The sequence below is a fragment of the Plecotus auritus genome (assembly GCF_963455305.1).
Source record: "Plecotus auritus genome assembly, chromosome: 1".
In the NCBI taxonomy this organism is placed as follows: Eukaryota; Metazoa; Chordata; class Mammalia; order Chiroptera; family Vespertilionidae; genus Plecotus; species Plecotus auritus.
Genome location: NC_137770.1, coordinates 237,163,859 through 237,189,498, shown reverse-complemented (window position 1 = coordinate 237,189,498; position 25,640 = coordinate 237,163,859). Strand labels below are relative to the sequence as shown.

General features: G+C 36.5%; 1 protein-coding gene across 7 annotated transcripts in view; it reads left to right on the top strand.

Annotated features, from left to right (window-relative positions):
- Positions 1–25,640, top strand: part of SLIT2 (slit guidance ligand 2) — a 359,996-nt gene that overhangs the window by 205,163 nt on the left and 129,193 nt on the right. For all 7 annotated transcript variants that reach the window (XM_080648170.1, XM_080648169.1, XM_080648167.1 and 4 more), the window contains exons 5-8: positions 3,220–3,291; positions 16,341–16,412; positions 22,152–22,223; positions 24,979–25,142. In XM_080648170.1, the coding sequence (XP_080504296.1) occupies positions 3,220–3,291; positions 16,341–16,412; positions 22,152–22,223; positions 24,979–25,142 (380 nt within the window). The remainder of the gene's footprint in view (positions 1–3,219; positions 3,292–16,340; positions 16,413–22,151; positions 22,224–24,978; positions 25,143–25,640) is intronic.

Here is a 25,640-nt window from a genome sequence, read left to right as displayed (position 1 = left end):
TCTTTGGAATGTGAGTCTTTGACCCCAGGTATTGGTTGCCAGTTTATTGTATCTAAGGAAGAACCTCTGTCCTGTTTCTGTCCATTACCCTTCCATCCCCACCATTGCTAAAACAAGAGCTCGCTCCTTAATTGGTACCAAAAAGTCTACACCATTGACGTGTCCTTCCAACCTCGTCTCCCATTACTCCACTCTAAACAAACCTGACCAAAAGCTTCTTCCATAAATGTTCTCTTTTTCTACCTCCATATTCTTGCTTGTGCAATTTATTTTACTGGCAGTGCTGACCCTCACCCTGCCCTCTACCTTTACGTCTTAACCCATTCACATTACCTTTCTTCTTACTCTGTTTTCTCACCTGTTAGATCTCATTTGGCGAGGAGCATGAATCTTTACTGGATTTGAAAATTCCTGAAGCCAGGAATGGGCTTTACACAGTTCAGCTATCCTTGCAACATCATCCAGTTTCTTGCACATATTAAATAAATGTGTTGGATAGAAATAACGGCTAATCCCCACTTGATTCTATGTAGATTATATGAGTCATTCTTTTAACACCATCTTACCCATCATTTTGCAAATGACGTAAATCAGAGGCTAGAATGCGTTAAGAAAAAGCCTTGTAAATTCTAAGCCACGGGAAGGACACATTGAGATTGATTAAGTGGCTCCTGGTATCACCTTTAAAATCCCTAACCCTGGACTCAATATTTATCTGTTTTTTCTATACGTTTACTTTAACAATCTGTCTCATTGTTCAGCACTAATGCCCGACATCCCTGAAGCTTAGTTTCCTTTCCTGTAAAACCAGGATGCTAATACCTACTTTACATGATGGTTATGGAGATTAAAGGAAATATAGATCACATTTGATACTCTATTATTTCTTAAAATTAACTATTGAATACAATAGGCACTGAAAATGTGTTCAGTAACTTCCTCCTGTCCTGAGTGACCATGCCCACTTCTCTGAAGGGACTTGGGATCCACACTGGAGTCGCCTACAGAGTGGGCTGGCACAGGCAGAGACCCCATAGAATTGTCTGGGAAGTGATGTACATAATCCGCACAGACACCACTGACCTAAGGGGAGGAAGGAGCCTCTGAAACGGACAGTTGCTCACTCTTTTGTTAAAAGAACAGACTGGCAAGTGTTTGCAGGTAAAACCCTTCCCTGTCCTAGAATTCTGCCTAAAATCAAAAGAACTAAATCAGAAGGACTGAAATCAGAAGGACTAAAATCAAATTCAGAAGGAATGGGTTCTGACTGCAATCCAGTGATCTTCAGTGATGCCTCGTGCTCCACATAAAATATTCCCTGCCTTTCCCCCGACTCCATGTCTCCCCATTTGAGACTGTGACCTGGGGATAAATTGTGCCTAGAGACTGAGCAGAGGTGAGCCGCAGGTGGTGAATGAAATGGCTCTGGCTGGCTGGGTGGGAATGCATTGAATTAATAGCGACACAACAGTAGAACCACTACTGTTGGTTTTCAGGGAGCATTATAGATTCAAATTTGCTTGAATTCAATCTTTTGTCCCTCTTCATTTCTTATTACTTTCTGATTTTTTTTTCTTTCTCCAATATCTCTTTACCTCCTCCTTGCTCAGTAGCCTCCTTTGAACACTGTTTCTAGAATCAGGACTTTTAAATACACGTTGTTAACTCCCTGTAATTAAACAAAGTAAGGAAGTAAACAAGGTAAGGAAGTTGGTCTCAATTAAAGACAAGCTGGAGAAATAAGGACTTCTTAAGGAAATGAAGCTTTATCGCTCTTAGGGATTTCCCGAAACGGTTGGAAGCAGGGACAGAGCCACAGTGCGTAGGGAATGGGTGGCCGCCGGAACTTCCACATGAGCACATACTGCACATTTACTGTTGGAAATAATGTATGTGCTTTTGCTTCCTTTTTTTTTTTTTTGCTAACGACCTTTACTCTTTAAATAGACTAATATTTATTTCTTTACAAATTGCTTAGCAAACATTTTTTTTTTTATTTGAACACTGTGGATAGTGGAATATAAATGCAAATCTTAGTTGTTTAAAACAGTGTTAATGAGGTCAAGACCACACACTAAATCTTTCCATCTGCCACTTATACTTATTGCGTGGCCCTACGTGTGTGAACAAGGAGCTCTGGCCATGAGAAGCTTTAGTATGAATCTGCCCAGTTTGCCTCCACATCGTTGGAAAATGGCTCTGTTTTCATCAGCTATGCTCCATGGCTCGTAGCTTCGCATTTCTTCGTAAGCAGCAGTTATCTTAAAATTTTAGTGATAATTTTAACACCATTCTGGTTATTTTAATCATTTATTTATTTGATACTTCAACCTTCTGCTATGTAGTAGTGTCGCTTAAAATGAGGCAAGCATTTTCTGCTTTCCAGTGGCTTTGCTTATTATGTATTTATATCTTAATTGTTAAGGCTAATAACACTACGTGAGCACATAGAATTGCATCTGAACTCGGAAGGTAAAATAATGATCTGTTTCATGAGATGAGTGATTTTTTTTTTTTTTACCTAACTTCTCATTCCAACTTAGAATGCTTTCCTCCTTTGATTAAAATGTATTTCTCAATTAAATTAAAATGCAAATATAGACAGGCTGTGTTTATGGTTATAATAGAATTATTTAAAGAAGGTTTTAATTCAATTGCTGTTAATATTTCATGCAAGAACTGTTGGTTTGATTGCTGGGTTAGTACTGCCATGTTCCATTTTCAAGATTACTTAAAGTGCTATGAAAACTTAATCATACTGCCCAGATTTTATCAGTTTTTGCTCTCTCTTCTCTTGGATGTTAAAATGGACTACTTTCCTATATGCTTTATAAGTTATGTCAGTGATGTAGAAATATCAGTGCTAACACTTTAGAACCCCTTGAAATTGAGTTATGAAAAATTTTCTATTTGTTTTAAATAAGTATTTTGTTGCACAGAATTGAATCAGCTCTTAAATTTAAGAGAACTGTATTCTAGAATTAATTATGCAATTAAAGATCTGGAAAAGTACTTCAAACACCATTTAGTCTAACCTTGTAATTTATACTAGAAATATAAAATGTTTGTATTACAAATTGCATGTAATGCTATGGATTTCATTATAATGTTTTTAGTACATTTTTAGAAGTATTCTATCACTTCTCAAGCAAATTGATTAAAATAATTAAATACATTATAGCTTGATCTTATTCTTTTTTTTGTTTTGTTATTTTTCAGAGACCTCAGTGAAAACCAAATTCAGGCAATTCCAAGGAAGGCTTTCCGTGGAGCAGTTGACATTAAAAATTTGTAAGTAGTTTTTTAAAAAATGTATACTGGTTTTTAAAGCCATCCTATTTTAATGTTAAATTTATATTAAAGAAATAGTAATGAGAAGTGGTGAAAGCCCGATGTATCTCTATGCTTGATTAGGAGAGCTTGTAAAGTAACTTTTATATTGTTTTCACAATTTATCGAAAGGATTCTCATTTAGATGTCTTGAATCTGAACTTGTTATCAAATTCATTCTTCAAACCTTGTGATTAATCTTGTTAAATCTGAGAAGTGATTTGATTAAAAGGTATTTGCAATGTATTCTCTGCCTTTTACTGTCATCTTATTTCAATAACTCCCTTTTCAGTTGTTACTGGTGTTTATTGGATATGCAGACTATAAAGTATATTTTCCAGAAAGAATAGATAATATTTTCTCGTTAGAGATACCTGCCACCTAGAGCTATAGCTTTCTAAAATAGCTTTTAGATCACCATTTTCATCAAACGCCAACAATGTGAGAGGAGAAAAATTATGCATTTCCCTTTGTGTGAATATTTTTCTTACATCTATTTTCCTTCATATGTTTATGGAAGAATATATGCATAACCTTCTTTAAAAAGAAACAAGAAAAAGAATACTGCTTTCTGTATGTTCCCTTGATTAATCTTTAAACTGTAGTGTTTGTTCTAAGTGCCCGTGGCTCTGGTGATATGTTTTGGATTTAAAATCTCAGTGGCAATACTAATATTGCCAGCATATACTTTTATACATTTTTAAATACCATATTATCCTTTGAAAATGATGGTTTTGGATTAACTGTGAAAGTGAGGGCATAAAATGTTTCTTTATCCTTTGCATTAGCTTGAAATGTAGGGGGAGAGAAGCCTCTGAGTGCTGAGATTAACTATCAGAAATTCCGTACTTTTTAGCTGGTCATAAACAGGGCAGGGACTGTGTCAAGAATTAACTTATATTTGGAATTCTCCATGGGGGGATCCAACATTTTTTACAATACAGAAAGTGAGACAGATGTTCTTCCTCGTCAAAGAAGATGACTACACGTCTTATAATGCTACATGTCTTGGCTTCTATATCTCCTCTTCCACGTAACTGGTTTTTGTTTTAAATATGTAGTTTCTAAATGTGCACATTTAAATAAAGAGAAAAATACAGGCTTCTGGATGTAACTGTGTAGAGCCATTAAAATCCTGGCCGTAGGTATTTATGAGTGTTTACGTGTTCAAAGGATTTTATTTGCTTCCTCTTTATCTTCTTTAGCTAGGGCTCCAGGAAGTCTTCCTGTAGACTCAGCGATGCAGAGTGTTCAAAACTGCCTCTGTATATTATGTTGGAACATAAAGATCCTATGTAGCACCTACTCAAGTTGCCTATTTGTCACTGTAAAAGGATAGTAATGGCTACAGTTGACCACCCTTTGGGAATGCACTTACAATCTTACCATAGTATTATCTCTAAGTCCTTAAAACAGGTGGCTTTTACTTCTTAGGAAAGATATTCAAGGAATCCAAGACCATAAGTAATCCTTCTGCCAAATTTAAGGATACAGTTTGGAACAGGATGCAGGTCATGGTGAGATTCTTGCTAATGTCCTTTTCACTTATCCTTAAAAAATGTGATTTTAAAAGTTTAGAGATAACAGAAAAGTGAGATGCTAGCCAGTGTGCTGAATGGAATGCATTATTGACTTAATAGGATTTTTGAAAATATTTTTCCCTACATGCATTATCCCCACCCACCCCAAAATTAAAGAGAGTTATTATGTATTCGATGAGATGAGATTAGTACTGAAGTCTCAGAATCTTTTGGTATTTATTAGATTTGTAGCTATGACAAATTAGTAAACTTTACTTAGCCTTAGTTTTCACTTTTATAAAATTAACATAATAATTGCTTGGTTTTGTTGTGAGTATTAGGAGGGAAAGATATGTACAAGACTGTTTATAACAGTAAAATGCTATGAAATAGAGTGATTTTCATTCTGCAAGTACTCACTAATCAATGGCTAGAAGTTAACCTTGGAAAAGATAGAGTAAGAAGACAGAAAAGCAGGGCATTTGCAATATTAGTAATGGATAAGAGACCCATGTCTATTATGGGTTATTTAGACATGAGCTACAGAATGGAAAAATAAAATATATCAGAAAGTGCTAAATGACTCACCCAAGATGCTGACATTAAGTGCTATAGATGCTGAGGAGAGCAAGAGATAAAAAGGATTGCTTGAAGTTATTAGGGAATTCTGTAGGAAAGAATTTATAAAAGAAAATATAAAGGAATCTTCGGAGAGGTTGGTTTGTATTCATAATTCTTGACACAGTCCCTTCCCTGTTTATGACCAGTGGCAAGAGTGGGATGGAGGAAGTCAGAATTTACTAAAGAGGCTATACAAAGATAGAATTTATTCCCACTATTTTTACTGCCTTTCATGTAACAATGGGAAAGACCATCAGAGCAACGTTGAAATACCACAATTCATTTTTAGGTTTATTAACTTCATTAGGATCATAGCTACAATCATGAATTTTACTGTGAAAAGAGGTTTTCTGTAATTAAAATATAGTTCAAACTACATTGTTCAAAAAAAATGTCCAGTTTCATGGGTCTTTATTTGAAGTTCAATTTTCTCATTAAAAGTTAAAAATATATCTGGTAAAATATATTTAATATGAGGGTAAACTTGAATTCATAATATTATTAAAGGGGTGACCATACATTATCAAGTAATGCCTCACTAAAGGCCAAAGATATCTGCATTAATAATATTAGTAATATTCAGTGTGGGAAGGAGAGGTACAGACCTATTTGCATAGGGTATGCATTTACAATCTTGACAATCCTGTATGGTGCCAGGATGGCTACTGTTCTGGGTCACTGAGAGTAAAAGAGAAAAAAAAACCACGAAGGTTAGACAGAAGAAATATGTGCTTAGGTTGCATCAAGGTGGTATTTTGTTTAGCACTAAAAGCCAATCTGATACACTGTATTGGGCTTATTGGATTTACCACAGTCAGGCCTTATTCAGAGAAAATTCCAGTTATTAGAAGACTTTCACTGGAAGGACTTTCTTTAATCGGGTGGATTGGCTAACTATGCTCAAGGCAGCATCCTGACAGTATGAAATTGATGCTGTGGAAATTTTGCAGATTAGCAGATCTTAGTCCTCTTCCTGCAGGCAAGCCACACAAAAACCATGCCAGACAGAGGGACATTTATCTTGCTCTTCAGCATCTCCGGGGTGGACTTCCCATACCCTTTTGGCTTTTCTCTATTAATTCCTTAACCAGATTAAAATTCTTTATATTTTATTTTGTTACCTAAGTTTCTCTGGCTGCAATAGAAACCACTTGCTTTTCCCTGACGTTTTAGACGGTGAGATCTGAGAATAACAAGATCATATTAAAATACCACCTAAATTATAGTGTTTATAATAGTCCCCGGCAGCACTTTTCCATCAGATTCACATCTGTGTTTTCAAACTCCCCAATCAAGTATGAATTAAAGTATTGATACCATATCATTACCAACCCAGGCCTCACCAAAATGGTAATCACAGTTTATACCACTTTTTTTAAAAATAATTTTGCATATATTTCATGTATTTAACACTGATTCAGTAAAGCTTTCACTGCCTTCTGATCAAATCTTAAACAAAGACATGTTACATTATGCTACTGTGTTTTTTTTTAAACAAGGATTTACGAGATATTTCCATTTAATTGAATAATGTTGAATAATTTAGGGGAATATTCAAATTAAACCTTGCTTTATTGCTGAGCCTTGCAAGCTTATTCTCTAAGCATGTTCTTTCTGAGTATAAAAATCCTTCCAAAGTCTCTTGTATTTAAAGAAAACATCCCTAGTTATAGTTATTCTAGGATTTAAACGAAAAAGTACAAATATACAAACTTTAAAATTAAGCAGATTGCTAGTTGTTATTCATATCACAAAAGCAAACTCTATCATACTTCACCATTAGTTTATTTAGTGAGTTCAAGATGGATACTTAAAAATAATTAAATTTCAACAAGCATTATTTCAGCTATACTGTGTAATATAAATCACATTGCCTTTTTTCTAATTTCATTTTGCAGTACATCCTCCAAATGTACAGCATGTTCCAGTGAAACTTTACTTTTCACTGTTCATAAATAAATACATTCCCTTCCATTTGCTTGCATTATCCCAAATCCATTAACCCTCCATCTGGTAAACTTACCATCATTTTTCAGGAAAACTGCCTCTTGGTAAAAAGTAGATTATGGAAAATATTACATTTATCCTTTTTTTTTTTTTTTGACATGCATTAATTGATAGACAAGGGCCTACGTTAAAGAGGATCTAGCTTGGTTCTCTTTGAGTAGGTCGTGGTATCATTTGGGAAATAGGTATGTATGACCATGACATTTAAGGAAACAAATTACCCAATTTGAGTTGCAGTGATTATTGGCAATAAGAAGATTTGGCAAACAGAAGAGTTGATTGACATTGTTATCGTATATTTTCCATACAAATGCAAAACTTACTTTAGCTTTGTCACATAACTGAAGTCAGATTGTAAAATGTCTACTCTAACCAGCTAGTTTACATGTTTAGGGCAAGATGTTTCTTTTCATACTTACACACTTATTAAATAATTATCATACAAATAAAATCTATTGACATCAAATTGAAATTGTAGCTTTTAGGGACCCCAGCTCTTTTCTAGAGTGTTTTCAGTAAGATGAGGCTGAAGAGACTGAGAAGGGGAGATCAGTTCCTCTTTCAAGGGGTCTGCTGTCCTTAGTGTTGGATTAGATGCCACAGGTCTTCAGTGAGACATAAAACCATCTGAACAAACCTGTAGAAATGACTCCCCATTTAGATAGAGTAAATTGAATTTTGTATTATGAGGCCCAGAGCTCCCCTTAACACCCAGAAGGCTGTCTATAGACATAAGAGATAACCAGCTGTTGTTGAGTCCTTGAATGTGAAATCTATCAGGAAGATGCCACTAGAACTGTCCATGGGAACTGTCCGTGGTCCTGTAATTTTCCTGGTTAATACTCACTCTAAAAGCACACTGCATTCTGTGATAATCCCCAACAACTATGCTCAAGTGTGCTACTAACAACCTCTCCAAATTTGCTTTCGTCAATGATGGCATTCTCTCATGTAACAATGAATATATACAATCCTCATAAACACTTTCCAAAACAAATAAAATACAAGAATGTCTGATTAATTGGGGATCCAACTCACATATGTACAAAATAGGAATTGGCATGATTTTGCTGTGGCTGTTATGTTGTACTGGAGACAGGCCAGCTCTTTAGGTTCCTACATTCCTCAACACTGAACAGCCGCTCTTTGCTACCTCTATACTATGCAATGGCCTGCAAATTAAATTTTGATCTGCATTTCATGTTCTTATTAGGTAATTTAACATTGCAGGCAGGTTTGTTTTCACAAAGCCTTCTTTTTCATCCCATCATTATCTGGTTTAAAATCATTCAGTGTATTGCCTGGCCAGTGTGGCTCAGTGCTTGAGCTTCGACGTATGAACCAGGAGGTCTCAGTTCCATTCCTGGTCAGGGCAGGTACCTGGGTTGTGGGCTTGATCCCCAGTGGGGGACATTCAAGTGTCAGCCAATCAATGGTTCTCTCTCATCATTGATGTTTCTATCTCTCTCTCCCTCTTTGAAATCAATAAAAATGCATTAAAATCATTTAGTTTCTATTAAAAAAACACTTTGTTATAGCTATTACGGCAAAGCCTTTATGGACACAGAAGAATATTGTCATAGTTCTGCAGGGTCTATAGGAATATAAACTCTTCCCTGAGAAAGAAGTGATTGTTATTAAATGTCATAGCAACTAGTCTGTTTAGACAATCTAACTGCTCATAACTGACTTCCACCCAGGTTCCCAGCCCTCTCTTCCACTTAATCTGCACACAAGCTCTTTGCTCAAGCCCAATGGCCTCTCTCTAGAGAACATTTACTGTAAACATTGTAGAGCCTCTGCTTATAACTATTCTTTGATTGTGCCAATCTCCATCATAGGGAGTGCTGTTTTTATTTTTTGTCTTCCTGGAATCTACCAGATTTTTAAGGATCAGGTCTTTTTCCAACCCTCACACATGCTTACTTCAGCCTACTGCAATCTCTTTCTTCTCAGAATTTGTTTACCTCTCTTCATTTGCTGGCTTCTTCCTTGAAACTTGGCCATCAGAGATTTAATGGAGCCCCCTCCCCACTTTCCCATTTTCAGAATGAATAGCTCCTGAATCTGTTACCCTAGCCACTTAAGTGGGGGTTTCAAATGTACATAAGTTTAAATTTGAATCAAGATTTCACCAACTATTTACTACCTACTTTGAATAAGTTATTGAAGTCTGTGAGCCTCAGCTTCTCACTTATAAAATCAAGTTGATAATACTTACCTTTTATTGAAGGTGTTATAAGGACTAATGAGATGGTGCATATACAGTCTCTGCCAATTGCTGTGCATTGAATAAATACCCTTGTTGGACATCTGGTCCTGTCCAAAGCATTCAGCCAACTTGATCCATGCTAAGTGGTCCTTGATATTTGGTGCTGTTCAGAATGCCTATGCTTAGAAGGTCCCCGGTTTCAAATAGTCCTTCAAATGTGTTTCTACTGTTTGTTTATAGGATTAAGACATTTAAAAGTCTATCATGTTTTATTGGTCCAATAATCCCATTGTGCCTATATTGCAGTAATAACCCATCTTGCCTGGAAGCCTGACTGGCGATGCCACATGGGTTTAGGTCAGCAAATTTCAACCAGTGTGCCACAAGAATTTTTAAAACATGCAATATCTGATTATTTAGTCAGGGCCACTGACTTCTTTCCCCTTGGATTGTCAACCGAAAAAATGACAACAGCCAACACAATAATACCAGTCCCATGTAAATGAATCAAAATTATACATAGTTTTTATTTATACACAAATATACAATTGCCCTGACCAGTTCACTCAGTTGGTTAGAGCATATTCTGTGCACCAAAAAGTTGCAAGTTCGATTGCTAATCAGGATGTGTATCGGAGGCAACCTATCGATGTTTCTCTCTCTCGCCCTCTAAAAAAGTAAATAAACAACATATCCTCAGTCGAGGATTAAAAATTAATAATAATATAATTTTTCATCAGAGCAGCAAAAAAAATATATATTTATGCTATACCTCAGAATTTTAGTAATTAGTTTATATGTGTCATGAGATGAAAAAGGTTGAAAATTGCAGGGTTAGGTACACAGTTTGGCTTGGACCCAATGTCTCTGTGAATCTTTTGAACCAGACCAAATGCTTGTTAATCACAACTGGTCGCAGTTATAGTCAATTTCAGTTTCCACCACCTTTGATTATTGTGCTTAGAGTTACCAGAACATGAAGGTCAACTTGGTTGTCTTTCATTTATTTTTGTTTCCGTCTCTCTTAAAGCTACCTTTGTTTCCTCCCAACAATTGACAATTGGATATACTTTCATACCATGGATTATTTCAATAAAAACTGAAATTCTTTATTCCTTTGGAAAACAAAACAAAACACAAAATGTTCTTTGAAAGATTGCAAGAAAGGTTAATTTCACAAATAATGAAAATGGTTTTGCATTCCTCAGAATGGTCCTTACCTTGGTTATTTTCTTGACTAATACCCAGGTTAACTCGGATGTGCTTTTATGCTGAGGTAAATGATAGAGTAGCTGAAACTTCTGGCAGGGGTGGGCAAACTTTTTGACTCGAGGGCCACAATGGGTTCTTAAACTGGACCGGAGGGCCAGAACAAAAGCATGGCTGGAGTGTTTGTGTGAACTAATATAAATTCAAAGTAAAGGAGCAGAGGGGAGAGCAAGAGAACCGGATAGAACAGCCGGATCCAGCCCGCGGGCCGTAGTTTGCCCACGGCTGGCTAGGGTGTTCATTTCTATGGATCAATTTATATCATTCTTTTTTTTAATATATGTTATTGATTTTTTACAGAGAGGAAGGGAGAGGGATAGAGAGTTAGAAATATCGATGAGAGAGGAACATCGATCAGTTGCCTCCTGCACACCTCCTACTGGGGATGTGCCCGCAACCAAGGTACATGCCCTTGACCGGAATCAAACCAGGGACCCTTGAGTCCCCAGGCTGGCATTCTATCCACTGAGCCAAACTGGCTAGGGCAATTTATATCATTCTTATGCTTCCATTCATTATAACTTAAATCTTAGATTAGTTCTTAAACAATTGTTATTTGTATGCGATTTGTATGTTTAGGCACTTTTTGGCTTGAATTTTATACATGCAAGGGAAAAAAATAGAACAGGTCATGCCCATATCCTTGACCCTTAACGGAATTTTTTTCTTTTTCTCCTACTTCACCAGTTAACTGCCATGCATCTAAAATGGAAACCATCCCACACACCACAATATTTTGAATTTAATTTAAAAAATCATTTTGCAAGGAATATTATAAAAATAAATATATTACTCACAATTTGGGTGTTCTTGAATATTTTCAGCTGAAAATTCTCATGAAAAATGATTTTACAGTTGGTCAGGGCTGCCACTTAGGCAAACATTTTTTTTTTATAGACGCACGTGGCATGTGTGGATGGTCTGCCTCTTACGTCTACAGACGCTATAGTGTACAATGGGTTAATTTAGGTGCTCCATCACCTTTGTTCCTAAATAGCAAAATTTTCTCATTCCCTCATATTGATCCTTATTACTCTGATGCATTTTATTAAGTCAGCTAAAATTTTGGAGTTTGCCATCTTACAATAGTCATATGAATATGAACGGGACTTGTATTTCCTGTAACTTAAAAAAAAAAGACACCTGAAAAACCAGAGCAGACTCATAATAATTTATTTTGAGACATTGAGGGAACCTGACTGACTTAGAAATTACTAGAGATGTTTTATGTTCACTATTGTTTCAGAGTTAAGAATAGTTTATGTTCTAATTCTTTCAAAAATCGATTCGTAATAAGATATTGAAGTGAAATATGAATTTTCTATGGGTAAGGAAAAAACAAACTGAGGTTAATTTAGGAAGGAAAGTTTTATACATATAACGCAAACATAGTATGCTATTCAAACTTAGAAAAATTGAAGAAGGAATCCCTGAGAAACACTTCAAAGTAACAGAATACAATGTCTCCAACTACATTTCAGAATGCCAAGTTAGCAACCGTTTACCTTTCTGTCATTTAATATAGCTATTTTTAAAACTTATATTTAGCAACATTATATATTCTCTCTCATATCTAAAATTGATCAAAATCTGAAACGAGGCTAAATTATTTTTAGTGTTAAAATATCAGATCAGCTTTAGAAATAGGTTGTTTGTGAGGCACAGAGAGTTCCATCTCTAAATAAAGACAGTACGTTGTCGGAGGCTAACTTTAGCAGGACGAGGGGGAAAACGGGCATCTGGAGTTATTTTAGAGCACCAGGAGAGGCATTGTCACTGAAGAGAATCATAGAAGGTTGGTGCCAAGGGAGGTCCTGAAGGTTCTCTATTCATTGTAATATCATCACTTTTATGAAATTAAAGATAAAGCAAATGCGTCAAAATATACTACAGACTAGGGCTGTGAAGGATCAGATAGAGAGGAGATCTGGAATTTAAACAGAAAGGGGTTGGAGGTAGAAAAATAAAAAGACACAAAACTCTGTGCTAGCGCATGTCAGCTGAAGGTCTGAAAGAAACTACTGGTAATGCCACCTTTATACCATGTTTTCCTTCCCAGAAAATCAGGAAAGTGATTTGCTTCCTCCACGAAAGTGGCCCCTATGCCAGGAAAGCATCCTAAAGCCATCCCTAAGTGCCCAGTGCTCTTAGCATCCCCAAATCAACTGATCTCCACTCTGTCTGGCTGAAAAGTGACATTACTTTTTGTTGTTGTTATTGTTGTTGTTGTTTTTTGTTGTTGTTAATCCTTACCTGAGGATATTTTTCCCATAGATTTTTTAGAGAATGGAAGAGATGGGGAGAGAGAGAGAGAGAGAAACATCGATATGAGAGAGACATATCAATTGGTTGTCTCCCTTAGAAGCCCCCATTGGGCCAGGGATGGAGCCTGCAACCTAGGTACATGCCCTTGACTGGAATCAAACCTGGGACCTTTCAGTCCGCGGGCCGATGCTCTAACCACTGGGCAAAACCAGCTAGGGCAGTTGTGACATTACTTTTTGGAGAAGAAGGGGGTAAAACTTTCCTTTTACTAACTCCTCAATTCAAAATAATTTCATGGCACAAGCAGAAACCTCGTGTAAAAGGGCTGCTTGTCTCCAAATGCGTGGCTGACAACAGATCCCTTTCTGTTTACAGAACACACAAGTGCCCAGGGTTTGAAAGGTAGTGGAGAAGGGAGTGAGCCAGTTGAGAAAAACGAGGTGCAGAAAATTAGTCCAGAACCCCTGAAATAAATTATACTATTGCATACTTTTGACACTGTTTATCCTGAACCCTATGCAGACAAATGGAAGTTGATGCAGAGACTTTCTCATGAGCAGTCATGCGGGCTCAGCTATTTCCATAAACATTCCTTTGAATAGGATAAAATCCACCAGCTGATGAAAAAATTACTCATTTTGATTTCGATTGTCCACTCACAGGTCACATTTTCATAAAATAACTTGGTTCTCCAAAGATATGCGGACAGAGATAGGATGGCGTCCAGAAAACGTTTAAGGAAACCTCCGCTCCTGTGAGCCAAATAGTCTTAATGTTTTAGCACCAATAAGTGCTAAGATTTCTGTTAGGAATTGGAAGCATGTGACCCAGAGCAATGCCACAGAGGTGAAATGAGCAAAGTTTTCAGCGGGGTCTCAGTGTCTGGTGGGAGACAGAAGGTAGCCTGCCTTTCGGTTCTTGTAGGACAGGGTTTGCTGGAGTGCCCACCAGCGTGCTGGCCCCCCTTTGTGGATAGCATGCATGATTTAAAAGAAGCTTTGTCAGCACTGATTTATACTTTGACAGCTAAGGATATTAAGATATGGGCAAACGTACCGCTCACCCTTTTACAGATTAACCTGGAGACTGCATTAGGCAAATTTGAGAGCATTAAAAGATTTTGCCAATTTGTCTGGAAACAATTTCTCTTTTGTAGTGTGTCAAGGGTAACACTTCATGCCATTGTCCTCTTTTAAATGGCTTTGATAAATCGTCCGAGAGGTTAGAGAATAGTCGTGTAGATATATATTTAGCACTTTAAAATAAAAAGGTTATTCGCTTAATTGTTAGATGAATTTAATCTGTAAAAATCAAACGCGCTCGAGAACGTGTTTTCTTGGAACCGCAGCCGCCGTATTATATCATGGGTCTTCAAAATCTTCTTGAAAATAAAATCACACTTCCGCATTACTTCCCAATAAGTAGAATTCTTTGGGCTATCACAGCAGCATGAATGGTGGCTGTTATTTGGGGAAAGCCTTCGTTGACAAAAGCAATAACATTGCATCTTCTCCCGAGTTTGCCTGCTTTTTAATATGGCATGTCCTAGATTGTACCGTTTGCATGACATCAAGAGAGCCTCCTGTATGATTGTGTCCCCTGGAGACCTTCGTGAAATGAGATGCATATTTCATGAGACATTCTGGAGGTACATAATTTCTAAAGTAAGTGATTCAAAGCGGCCCCTCTGGATTCCCTCCTTGCACCTTTTTTTTTTTTTTCAGTAGTTTTATGAGAGGAACGGCGATTCTGTGGGAATGTTTAAACAGTTGTTGTAAGAACAGACCTAAGATATGAATTAGCCCTTTGGGTGAGTTCTGAGCTGGAAACAAGGACGAGATGCAGTGGTACTCGGATCACAGTCTTGCCCCTGCACAGCTTCACGTGGAGCTGACAACCCCTCTGATTATTTCATCAAGCATCCCGCTTCTATCCCAAGTGCAGCATTGCAATACTTTTTCTTCACTGGAATAATAATATCACTAAGCACCAAGCTACTAGATTTAAACACTGCTTATTAGAAAAAAAAAAAAGAATAGAACAGGTAGGATTTACTACTTAACCATTCATTTTAACAAAGTAAATTCCTTTGTGTTGTAAATAAGGAAGTTTTAATTCCAAAAACAAGTGGCAGGAAAAATCAGACTTAACCGTTTGGAGCAGCCTATTTTTTTTTTTCCCCTCCAATCTTTGAACTTTAACAAACTGCAAGAAAAGATTCATTTGGTTCAATTTTTGTGTTCTTTACGAGGAACTGATACAGCCTTTTAACTTTTTACCTTAGATATAGGTAGTGTTTTCAGGATGCTGCTGCAGTGTATGTTTTGTAGCGGTTTAGGCTGAAATTAGCATCTTTGAGAAAAACAAAAATTGTTATTGATTTCCTAATATTGTAAACACTTATTTCCTGGAGAGTGGTATCACTCGGGAAGTTCCCTCACTAAAAAGTATGCCGCGTTTACAGGGCAGGGAATTCGCATATAATGATAAACAATGCAAATTATGAGCATAGTGAAGCTTAAAATAGAACAACTGCTGGCTTGCTATGTGGATTCCTGGTTGGGACTGCGGGAAGATATATGGGACCTCATTTCTCTTTCTTGATTTGGAGTTCTCGAAGGAAAACTGCTTTTAAAAGGAGAAAATCTAAAAGTAGTCTTGCTCTTTCTTGCCAAGGATAGTGAAATTAACATGCAGCTGGGCTTCTCTGATAAATGGATTCTGTTAGGTCACTGAGGGGGTGCGTGTGACATTAAGTGATTTACAGTCCTTTACCTTAATGAAATTGTTTCAGCAAGATGACGCTGAAAGCTCTTAATGGATAGCTTTTCTTGATGTAATGAAATTGCATTCCTATGGCATTTAATATAAGGTGCAGTTATTATTTACAGGAGCTTTCCAAGGGCTGCTATTTGCACAGACAGTTCAGAACAAAAAGAGATTTCAGTGGCGGCATGGAGGCCAGAATGGCTCGTGACATTCTTCAGCAGATGAGTGTATTTGAGACATCATTTCAGTTCCTGCAGGCAGGGCTTCCTAGACCCTTCAAGAGACTTCCTTTCCCTCACCCTGCAAGTCTTCAGCATTTTACACATATTCTTTCATCCGTTTAACAGGCAACTGGATTACAACCAGATCAGCTGTATTGAAGATGGGGCATTCAGGGCTCTCCGGGACCTGGAAGTGCTGTAAGTATCTGCGATTTCTCTTACTCCTCACTAGAGCTTTGTGTCGGGGGGGATGTTAATGTGGAAGCTTATCTGTTAGCTTAAAACCCAGGGTCAAAATGGTCTCGTAAAGAGATGCCTTAATAACTCATGGTGAAAACAGGGAAGAGTCCAAATGTGTGTGTGCAAAATCTTGTGCATAGCTGTATGTTAAGGTAACATTGTCTACGTAAGAGGGACACGCAAATGTTCACACATAATGTCCTTGAAGTGTCTCTTCTTATGATAAACTATTCTTATTTATGGGATTTGTGGGAATTCCTAGGATTGCTAAGTCGTAAGATAACATCAGTTGTATAGGAAAAATCACAACAAAAAATAAACCTGAGTAGCTGATATGTGGGTATATGTTGTAGTTGCTATGCAATGGAAAGATGTTTTCTCACTGTAAAATGTCCTTTTTAACCAGATAACTTGATATCGTTTTTGTACAGTTCTTTTGAAATTGACATTCTGATTTTAATGAGCGGCCAATAGGTCCATTCAAGTCTTCATTACTGACTTAGTAAAGCACAACTCACAGGTCTGAACCATATGAACAGACACGACTGACTAAACTGGTTAGAAGCAACTGAGTAATCTCTACAGATCCTCGACTTAGTAACCTGATTTAAATTAAATGGTTAATAATAATAAAAGTAATTTTAATGATAACTAGAGTTCCTAAAGCAAGGGAAGCCGCCTGTCCATTTATGGAATTTTTTTTTCCAGTCAAAGCGTCAGCTTTTTACAGCTTTTAAAATATACGTACACATTTCTCCCCCATATACACTGTTTTTCTATGCTCTCATTTATCCCTGACTCAATTTATGCAGAAATCCAAAATTGAATTAAATGTGAAGAAGTTTTGAATTTTTAGTCCAGCTGGTTAAAGTTATCCAGGAATCACAAAAGCCTCCTGAAAAAAAAGGATCCCATTGCTTCATAAATTGAGTTTGAGGAACAGGATGTAATTCTGAAAAAAAGTGTAATGTTTCCATCAGATGGCTTATTTTAGCAGTATTTTCTATATGATTTAGATTTTAATTGTGGATAATTGAATAATAGAGTTTTTAGCTGCATCATGTGATGTTGTTGTTAATTATGTTTAAAGGCTTATGTAAGCATAAGTTCTCTGACCACAGGAGAAGTCATCTTGGTTTTGGTTGATAACAGCCTAACTTTTTCTATAGGAAAAAATGTTCCAAGTGCTAATCATACACAGTGTAGTTATAAGGCCACCCTTTAAATTGTGTTCCAGAGCCAGTTTTAATATACGAAGCCCCCTGATGCTAATTCAGAGTCCAAATAATTAGGATACAACTATGGTTTCATGATAGTCCTCTGATGTCAGGACCGTAGCCAACGCCACTAAACTTCGTATGTGAAGAGATTGCCGCAGGAATTATTTAATTCAGCGGAGCTGATAAAGCCAAACAAATTGACACTAAGTCAGTGCTCCTAACTAGGAAGATGAATGATAGCAATCATTTTGTGGAAATTTTGCTGGGTATTTTGGACAAATTTAAATTTCATAATGTACTTTGTTATTAAGAGTTTAAATATTTATTAGATATGGAATAATTTATATGTAATATATTGAGTATATGTTGAGTATTCCATAGTGACAGAAAGAATACAAATAATATGTTTATTTTAAAATATTTACATATTTACGTGGAGAGAGAGAATATGTCAGAAAGAAAACCTGCTATGTGCCAAGCACTGTATTTGGCATTAAAATCCCGCTATCAATTAATACGATAACTATTAATTTGCTTATTTATTGTAAATTAATATAATTGCTTTCAGAAACAGTAAACTCATGAAAACACAGTCACCTCATTCATTGTGTGTGCTGTGTGAGCAAACTATCTAAAAAGTGACTTTGAAAAGACCTCCTATCATGACCACATCAGAGAGTAATAAACATTTTATGGTTTATGGAATTAAAATTGAAATCTAAACTGTTGAAAACTCTTTTGGGGACCTAATATGTATTTCTCAAAAAGATACAGATTGGACTGAGTTTGTTTGCTAAAAAAAAAAGAATATATAAAATTAGCACAGAAAGTATGCATTTCTTTCAAAAGGATTTAAATATTTTATATTAAAATTTTATAAAGTCAAGCACACATTCTTTTATCATATATATTAATTTTTAAATTTTTATAATTCATATAACCTTTAGAGAAATTAGTTGATGAATTTAAGGAAAAATTGAATGAAGTACTGAAACCACTGGAATTCATCAAGCCCAAATACCTTGTTATGTAAATGAGAAGTTCACCTATAAACATTTCCTCAGGAGCTTTTTTATGGCGTTAACTTCTAAAGGGTTTCAGAAAGTTTGTTCTCTGTTTCGCTTATTTTTACCAATCAGAACTCTTTAGATTAGACCATCTCACTATGTGGGAATAATGAAGAGACATTGGTTTGCACATACATCAATTTCGAGTTCCCAGTGGTTTAGATTTTTTAAAATTTTAATTCAATGAACCATTTGTGAATGTTTGAATATACTGAGGCCAAACAAGAGGAGATGGGAGTGATGATCCAGGGCCATTGATGAAAATTTGTTAGATTAGATAAAGAGAGCGAATAAAGCTCAAGAAGGGAAAGTTTAGGTAGATGAGAGCAAGTAGGCAGTTTATCACCTGTATGTTCATGGCCTTATTGTGGAATTCTGGTTGGTAAGATATAGAACTTTTTTTTCTAAATATGAAGATACTGTCCCAAAACTAACTTTGAAAATTAAATCTAGATCAATGTTTTCTTTTTCTTTGGAGGCTAGACTGGAAATGAAATATATCCCTCGAGTTGCTAGTTTTAGGTGTTTTTTTTTTCCCTATAGAATGCACATAATTTAATTTAATTGAAACACGGTGATTCATATCCATTAAATATCAGGTTCTCTGCCAAATCCTATGCCTGCCACTAAGGGAATAAGAAAAAATAAGTCAAGATGTAAGTCCAAAGGGGCCTACATAATTAGCAAGACTAGCATTTTGTATTTCCAACACCAAGATGTCCTTTGTACAAGAATACATTCTCATTACAGAGAGAGAATTTTGAAGTTGAACACAGAAATGGACTTTTGCATGACTATAGTATAAACATATCATTATAATTAATTAATACATATTTATTATTCATCTTTAAATACAGTTTTATGGTTCCACATATTGCTCCATTACCAGGTACCAGTATCAAAATTGCTTTGCCGACATAGATACTGAATAAAAATGCTAAGATAATATATTTCTTCAGTTGCATTATGCAAACTAACATTTTGAGAGAAGACTTCAAATTGATAGCCACCAGCATCAGCACTAAGTTAAATCCTGTTTTGTGTGGCATCATAAGGAATTATAGTTTCAAATTAATGTGTGTCTGCTGCATTGAATTACTTTAAAAAATATCTTATCCCCCAAGTCACATTTTAGTATGGTGTGTACTCTGGAGAGTTTCGCTATAGAAAGTCAGCATCAATTTTTAGGGCGGAAAAAGGGGTCACTGGAAAGCAAATCCCTTTGAGAAGTGAAACCTTTTAGTGCAAACATCAGGATATATTTAAATGGCATTTGAAAAGAAATCTCATTTCACTTGAGTACATGGAAAATGCTACAGGCTTTTAGATAGCATGAGCCAACCAATTCAATGCTTTATAGGTCCTGCATAAAGTGGTCTGTTTTTTTACCCCCCTATGTGACTTAATTCAAATCACTTGGATTAGTTCTTACATCTTTCAATTCATTGCAAAACTGGAGAGCAAAGAGGGTCAGTGCGTGTTCCAGACATGTAACTGCTATGCCCTACTTTGCTGAGTTTAAGTTAATCCCTCAACCCCCGAACACCCCACATCCCACCTTTAACAACTGTAGCCACCAGCTGGCTTAACGTGGCCTCACAAATGTACCTTGTTTCACCCAAGCACACTTGGCCCTTGGACTTCTTGAAATATTTGAGTTGGTTGCAGCTATTTACAATTAAAAATTAGGAGGATTGATCTAAAAGTTTTGAACTTGAGCGTCTTGAGAAAATCAGATTCTTCAGCAGCCTTCCAGTACAGCAGAGCAATAGTCCCTTGGAGCTGGATACTAACTCTACAACAGAGAGCACCGCTAGCTTTTCAGGGCCCTCCTGGTTCCCAGATGTGCGCTGCTCTCCTTCTCTCTTCCACATCATATTTTCACATATCCAGCCTGCTTCTCTCATGTTTGTCCCCTGCCTGGCTTCCGTAGGCAAGTGAATTTGCAGCCTCTAATTACAACCCTTCTCCAATATCAAAGGTATCCACCTGGGCTATTGATCCCATCTTTCTTGCCTCCGTCACCAACTTGTCCTGTTTAGTCAACACTGTACTATATGCTAGAATCATGTTCTGTCTCCACACTGTCCTCACACACTTCTGGGATAACTGTCTTCACATTTTCTTGTCACAACCAGACTTCTCTGAAGAGAGAGAGGGAGAGAAAAAAAGAATTATTTTCTTCATCTTATGAATTCTAAGATTTTGTAACTTGAGTAATTCATCTCACCAGTTGGACTATTTGCTATTTTCAGACAGGTTTTATGCCTGATTTATTTTTATAGTATTCCATGTTGCCATAAAAATAAGAGCCATTCAGGAAATTCTGGATTAATAAGTGAAGCGTAGTAGCAGTAGAAATAATAATAACAAACTAACAATGCTTGTTAGGGGGAAAGTAGGAAAAATTTGAACCAAGAAAGAATTATGCTTATTTTCACCGTATCTCCCATGACCACCCATCTTACTTAGTCTAGTTTCAGGAAACCATGATTATCACCACTTAGCCCTAAAATAAAAGGACAGTATCTGTGGCTGCAGCTAAAAACTGTTAGAATAGCCCTAACCAGTTTGGCTCAGTGGATAGAGCGTCGGCCTGTGGACTGAAGGGTCCCAGGTTCAATTCTGGTCAAGGGCATGTACCTTGATTGCGGGCACATCCCCAGTGGGAAGTGTGCAGGAGTCAGCTGATCGATGATCCTCTCTCATCAATGTTTCTAGCTCTCTATCCCTCCCCCTTCCTCTCTGTAAAAAATCAATAAAATATATTTAAATAAATAAATAAATAAATAAATAAAACTATTAGAATATATTAAGCTTTTAATATACTGCTGCAGAATGTCACTTCATCCCCACCCAAAGCAAGTACCACATATAGATATCATTCTAATTACTCAGATTTCAACAGTGGCTGATGACTACAGTAAATAATAATCAGCAGGACTGTGTTTCAGGACCTGACAGAAGCTACTACATGACATTGCTCTGAGATTTCAGTTGGAGCTTTCAAATATGTTCATTTACTCACGGGCAATAATGACACATAACACCTCTCAAAGGAAACGTGACTACTTAATGTTTCCAATTGTGACTGTCTCAGGCTTGTTTATCATAAACAGACATGCATGCAGGTACAGGAGCATCAAGCAACATAGAAATAGTAAAGGTACTGTGGCTAATGCCATACATTTGTAATAAATATTTTGTAAAACTGAATGCATACTGATATGTTAGAATATAATACAACTTATTTATCATCTTGTTTGTAATATAGTACATTCTCTATGCCATCTCAACCAGGTAGTTGTTTTATATAAACATAATCACTACAAGTTTTCCTTACATTCATATACAGAATGATTAATACATTTCATATCTGAAGTCTTTAATTATTTTCTTTTATTCTACAGCACTCTCAACAATAACAACATTACCAGACTTTCTGTGGCGAGTTTCAACCATATGCCTAAGCTTAGGACTTTGTAAGTAGTCACAAGATATATAAAGGTCAATCTAATCAATTAAGAATGCCCCCTAAGTACTATTTTTAGTAAGCAAAGAACAAGTAGTTCATTATGGTGCAGACAAGGAAAGCACCAGTTTTATTAAAGTTCTAGATATGATATTTGAGCAAATTATTCTGAAACCTTGAAAGCTTTCTTTTAAATGATAAGTGTTCTGGGAAGTTTACTTTGAGCTATTGTGGAGGTCACATTTCATTAAGAAATGGAAGACTCCTTGATTGGCTGTCAGAAATGATAAATTATAAATCTTTATGTTTTTATTACTGTATGTCACGCAGACCTAATAAAGCTAAACTAGCTCACCAACATTCTTTGTAACATAAAATTACAGCATCACCTTCTAGTGTTTCTATAATTAAGGCTGTGTCAGCATTTCTATTTAAAAGTATCTTTTCAGGGGTTACAGATGGACATTAAAATATTTTAGGTGAATAAAAAGGTTCTCTAATAAAGTATTTGCTATAGCTATGTGTGGGGTTTTTTTCTCTTGGAGAAAAATTAATCCTTAAAGCTCAGGGTGGGGATATTTATTCAAAGCATTTCCAGAGATGAATCTCATTTGAACTCAGTTTCAGAATCACCTTGACCTGAAAAAGCTATATTATATACAATTATGTGAGAAATAGCCAGAAACATAACCAAAGCATTGGACTTTTTGGAAAAGTATGTATTCTTAAGTAGGGTACATATATTTTTACTGGCTTTTCAAAATACGTTTTTTATTTTATAACAGCTGGTAACTGGAAACATTATATTTCTTTTATTTTTAATAAAAATCAATTGAGCTGCCAGATTTTTAATAATTAGGCAATATCAATCTTAATGTCATTTTTTTCTCACTAAAGTGTATCTGTATATAATGTTCCATCTTTATAATTTCCTTGGAATATGATTTAGCAAAATAAAAGAATTCTGAAAGTACACACATATAACTAAATTTTGTTTCCTCGGGGCCATCAGATTGAGACTAATCTGTCCAAATTAACAGCCCAGTTCACTCAAACTGTATTTAATGACATTGGTTTCTCATTAAATTTAATTTTTAAAAAACAATTTGATCGAGCTTTTCTTCCTTGCAAAATAAAGCCACTCGGGCTGTAAACTCAGCCATCGTCTGCATTTTTGATAGTATGCCTCATTTTCTTGTAGAGATCCACCACAGTCCGTCTTACTAATGAGGCTTTTCAATTTTTATCTTCCTTTCGGATGTCAGCGTGCCCACGTAACTGAACCGTTGTTCTGGGCGTGGCTCCGATGGGAATGTTTAGAGAACGGTGATGTGGGATGTGCCACCTGGCTTCAAAGGATGCCTCTCTGACTTCCATGCAGACTGAGCCGAGGTTGCCCACCTTTCCCACAATGCAGCTGTTTGCTCTGCAGCGTGCTGTCTAGTTTTCATACAAGGCTCTTCCCTATCTACAAGCTCAAGGAGAATGTAAAAGAGCCATCTAACTTTCAGTTCCTTTGCTTTGCTTGTTTCATTATTCTATATTATCATTGCTACTTAAAAATTCCATTTTTATGGTCCAATTATCTTTCTGGACTGAGTTCCGTTTTAATATCCATTACTGTTATTGGGTTAGAATTGAGCACATCAGCTAAAAAGGGCTAAAATGGTATTACCGTGTCATAGATGATTCTGGGAACGATGCTTTGATTTATAGCCTTGGATGTCCTTTTCTTTAGTTTGAGAAAACATAAAAGCCAGTTTGAAGTCATTTACCTAATTTAGTGGATACATTTGTCTGATGTTTTATTAATGGCGAAGTGCTATTTGCCACTTGGAAGGGATCCACGATCGGGTGTGGATTCCTGCCAATGCAGAGGGGGCTCACTTAATTCCTTCACTCCCAGCCACTTATGTCTTTTAATTCTAGTTTCTACTCTTTGAGGGTATGTTCCCAAGAGCCAAATGCTGCTGATCCCTTTTTCTGATATTATACAAAAAGAAGGAAATCAGAATAGGGCCCTGAAAGAAGTGTTTTCTATTTTAATCCTTACCCACAGATGTTTATCAATTTTAGAGAGAGGAAGGGAGAGCAAGAGAAAGAGAGAGAGAGAAACATTGATATGAAAGAGAAATGTCCATCAGGTACCTCCCATATGCACCCTAACCAGGATCAAATCTGCCACCTTTCCGGGTAGGGAACAATGCTCTAACCAACTGAGCCACCTGTCCATGGGGAAAGAAGTGTTTTATATTGAATTATTATTCTTTCTTATTGAGCAAAAATGAAAGTGTCCTGCTAAAAATGATTTTGCAAGCAGTTCCTGCTGAGGCTAACTAATAATTCAACCTGGGAGCCACGGGTTTTTTTAACGTGCCTCCTAGCCCTACCCCCTGCTTTACCTGCCCATTCCCCAACACCAGTTGGCTCTCGGTATATCAGCACTGCAGAGCTGTTTGCCTTGGACTTGTCTCTCTTTACTGTTTTGAATGAACCTAGGCAAAAGATTCTCACGGTCATGTTCCAGTTTCCACATACTTACTTAGCTCACAGGTGAAAGAAGAGAGACTCGATGTTGTGGTTGTAAACCAGCTGCATTTTTAGACAAGTAATTTGCTGGCCAAGTTGCTAAGCTTTATCTAATTCTGTGTTAAGAAACAAAGCTATACATTGTTACTGAAGATTTTTCCAAGTTTTGAAATAACTATTTCTGTGTTTTTGTGTGTGTGTGTGTGTTTGCTTTAAACCTCTTGCCCACCATTTAGTCGACTGCATTCCAACAACCTGTACTGTGACTGCCACCTGGCCTGGCTCTCAGACTGGCTGCGGCAGAGGCCTCGCGTGGGCCTCTACACTCAGTGCATGGGCCCCTCCCACCTGAGGGGCCATAATGTAGCTGAGGTTCAGAAGCGAGAATTTGTCTGCAGTGGTAAGGGAGAAAGCACCTTTACATGGTCTTATTGTATGCTGTATTCAAGGACACTGTGAAAAATGCATGCTCTCAGGGTTTCTCACTAATGTGTACAATTGGGTGCTAATCACTCTATGGAAATCCTCTGGTTTAGTGATGATAATAATATGCTCTAAGACATCAGTGCGTGCTTTATAATTACTGATTACTTGTACCTAAGGAACGATGAAAGACTTTTTCGGTTTTCTCTCCAGGGGAAATATAGGAAATCCCTAGATTTTAGTTCTATTTGCTACTGGTTATTTTCCCTTTAAGTAATCATTTATATCTACTTTTTATGTTAACCATTGGAAATATGATTAATTAATCCTGGATCTCTGCTGGGAAATTAAAAAAAATAACTATAGTTGCAGAGTGACAAAATACTTTCTGTGTATACATATATACTAGGGGTTGAGGTCTACTTAAAAGGGGTAAATGACTAGCTTTAGTAACAAAAATCTGAAAACAAAAGTA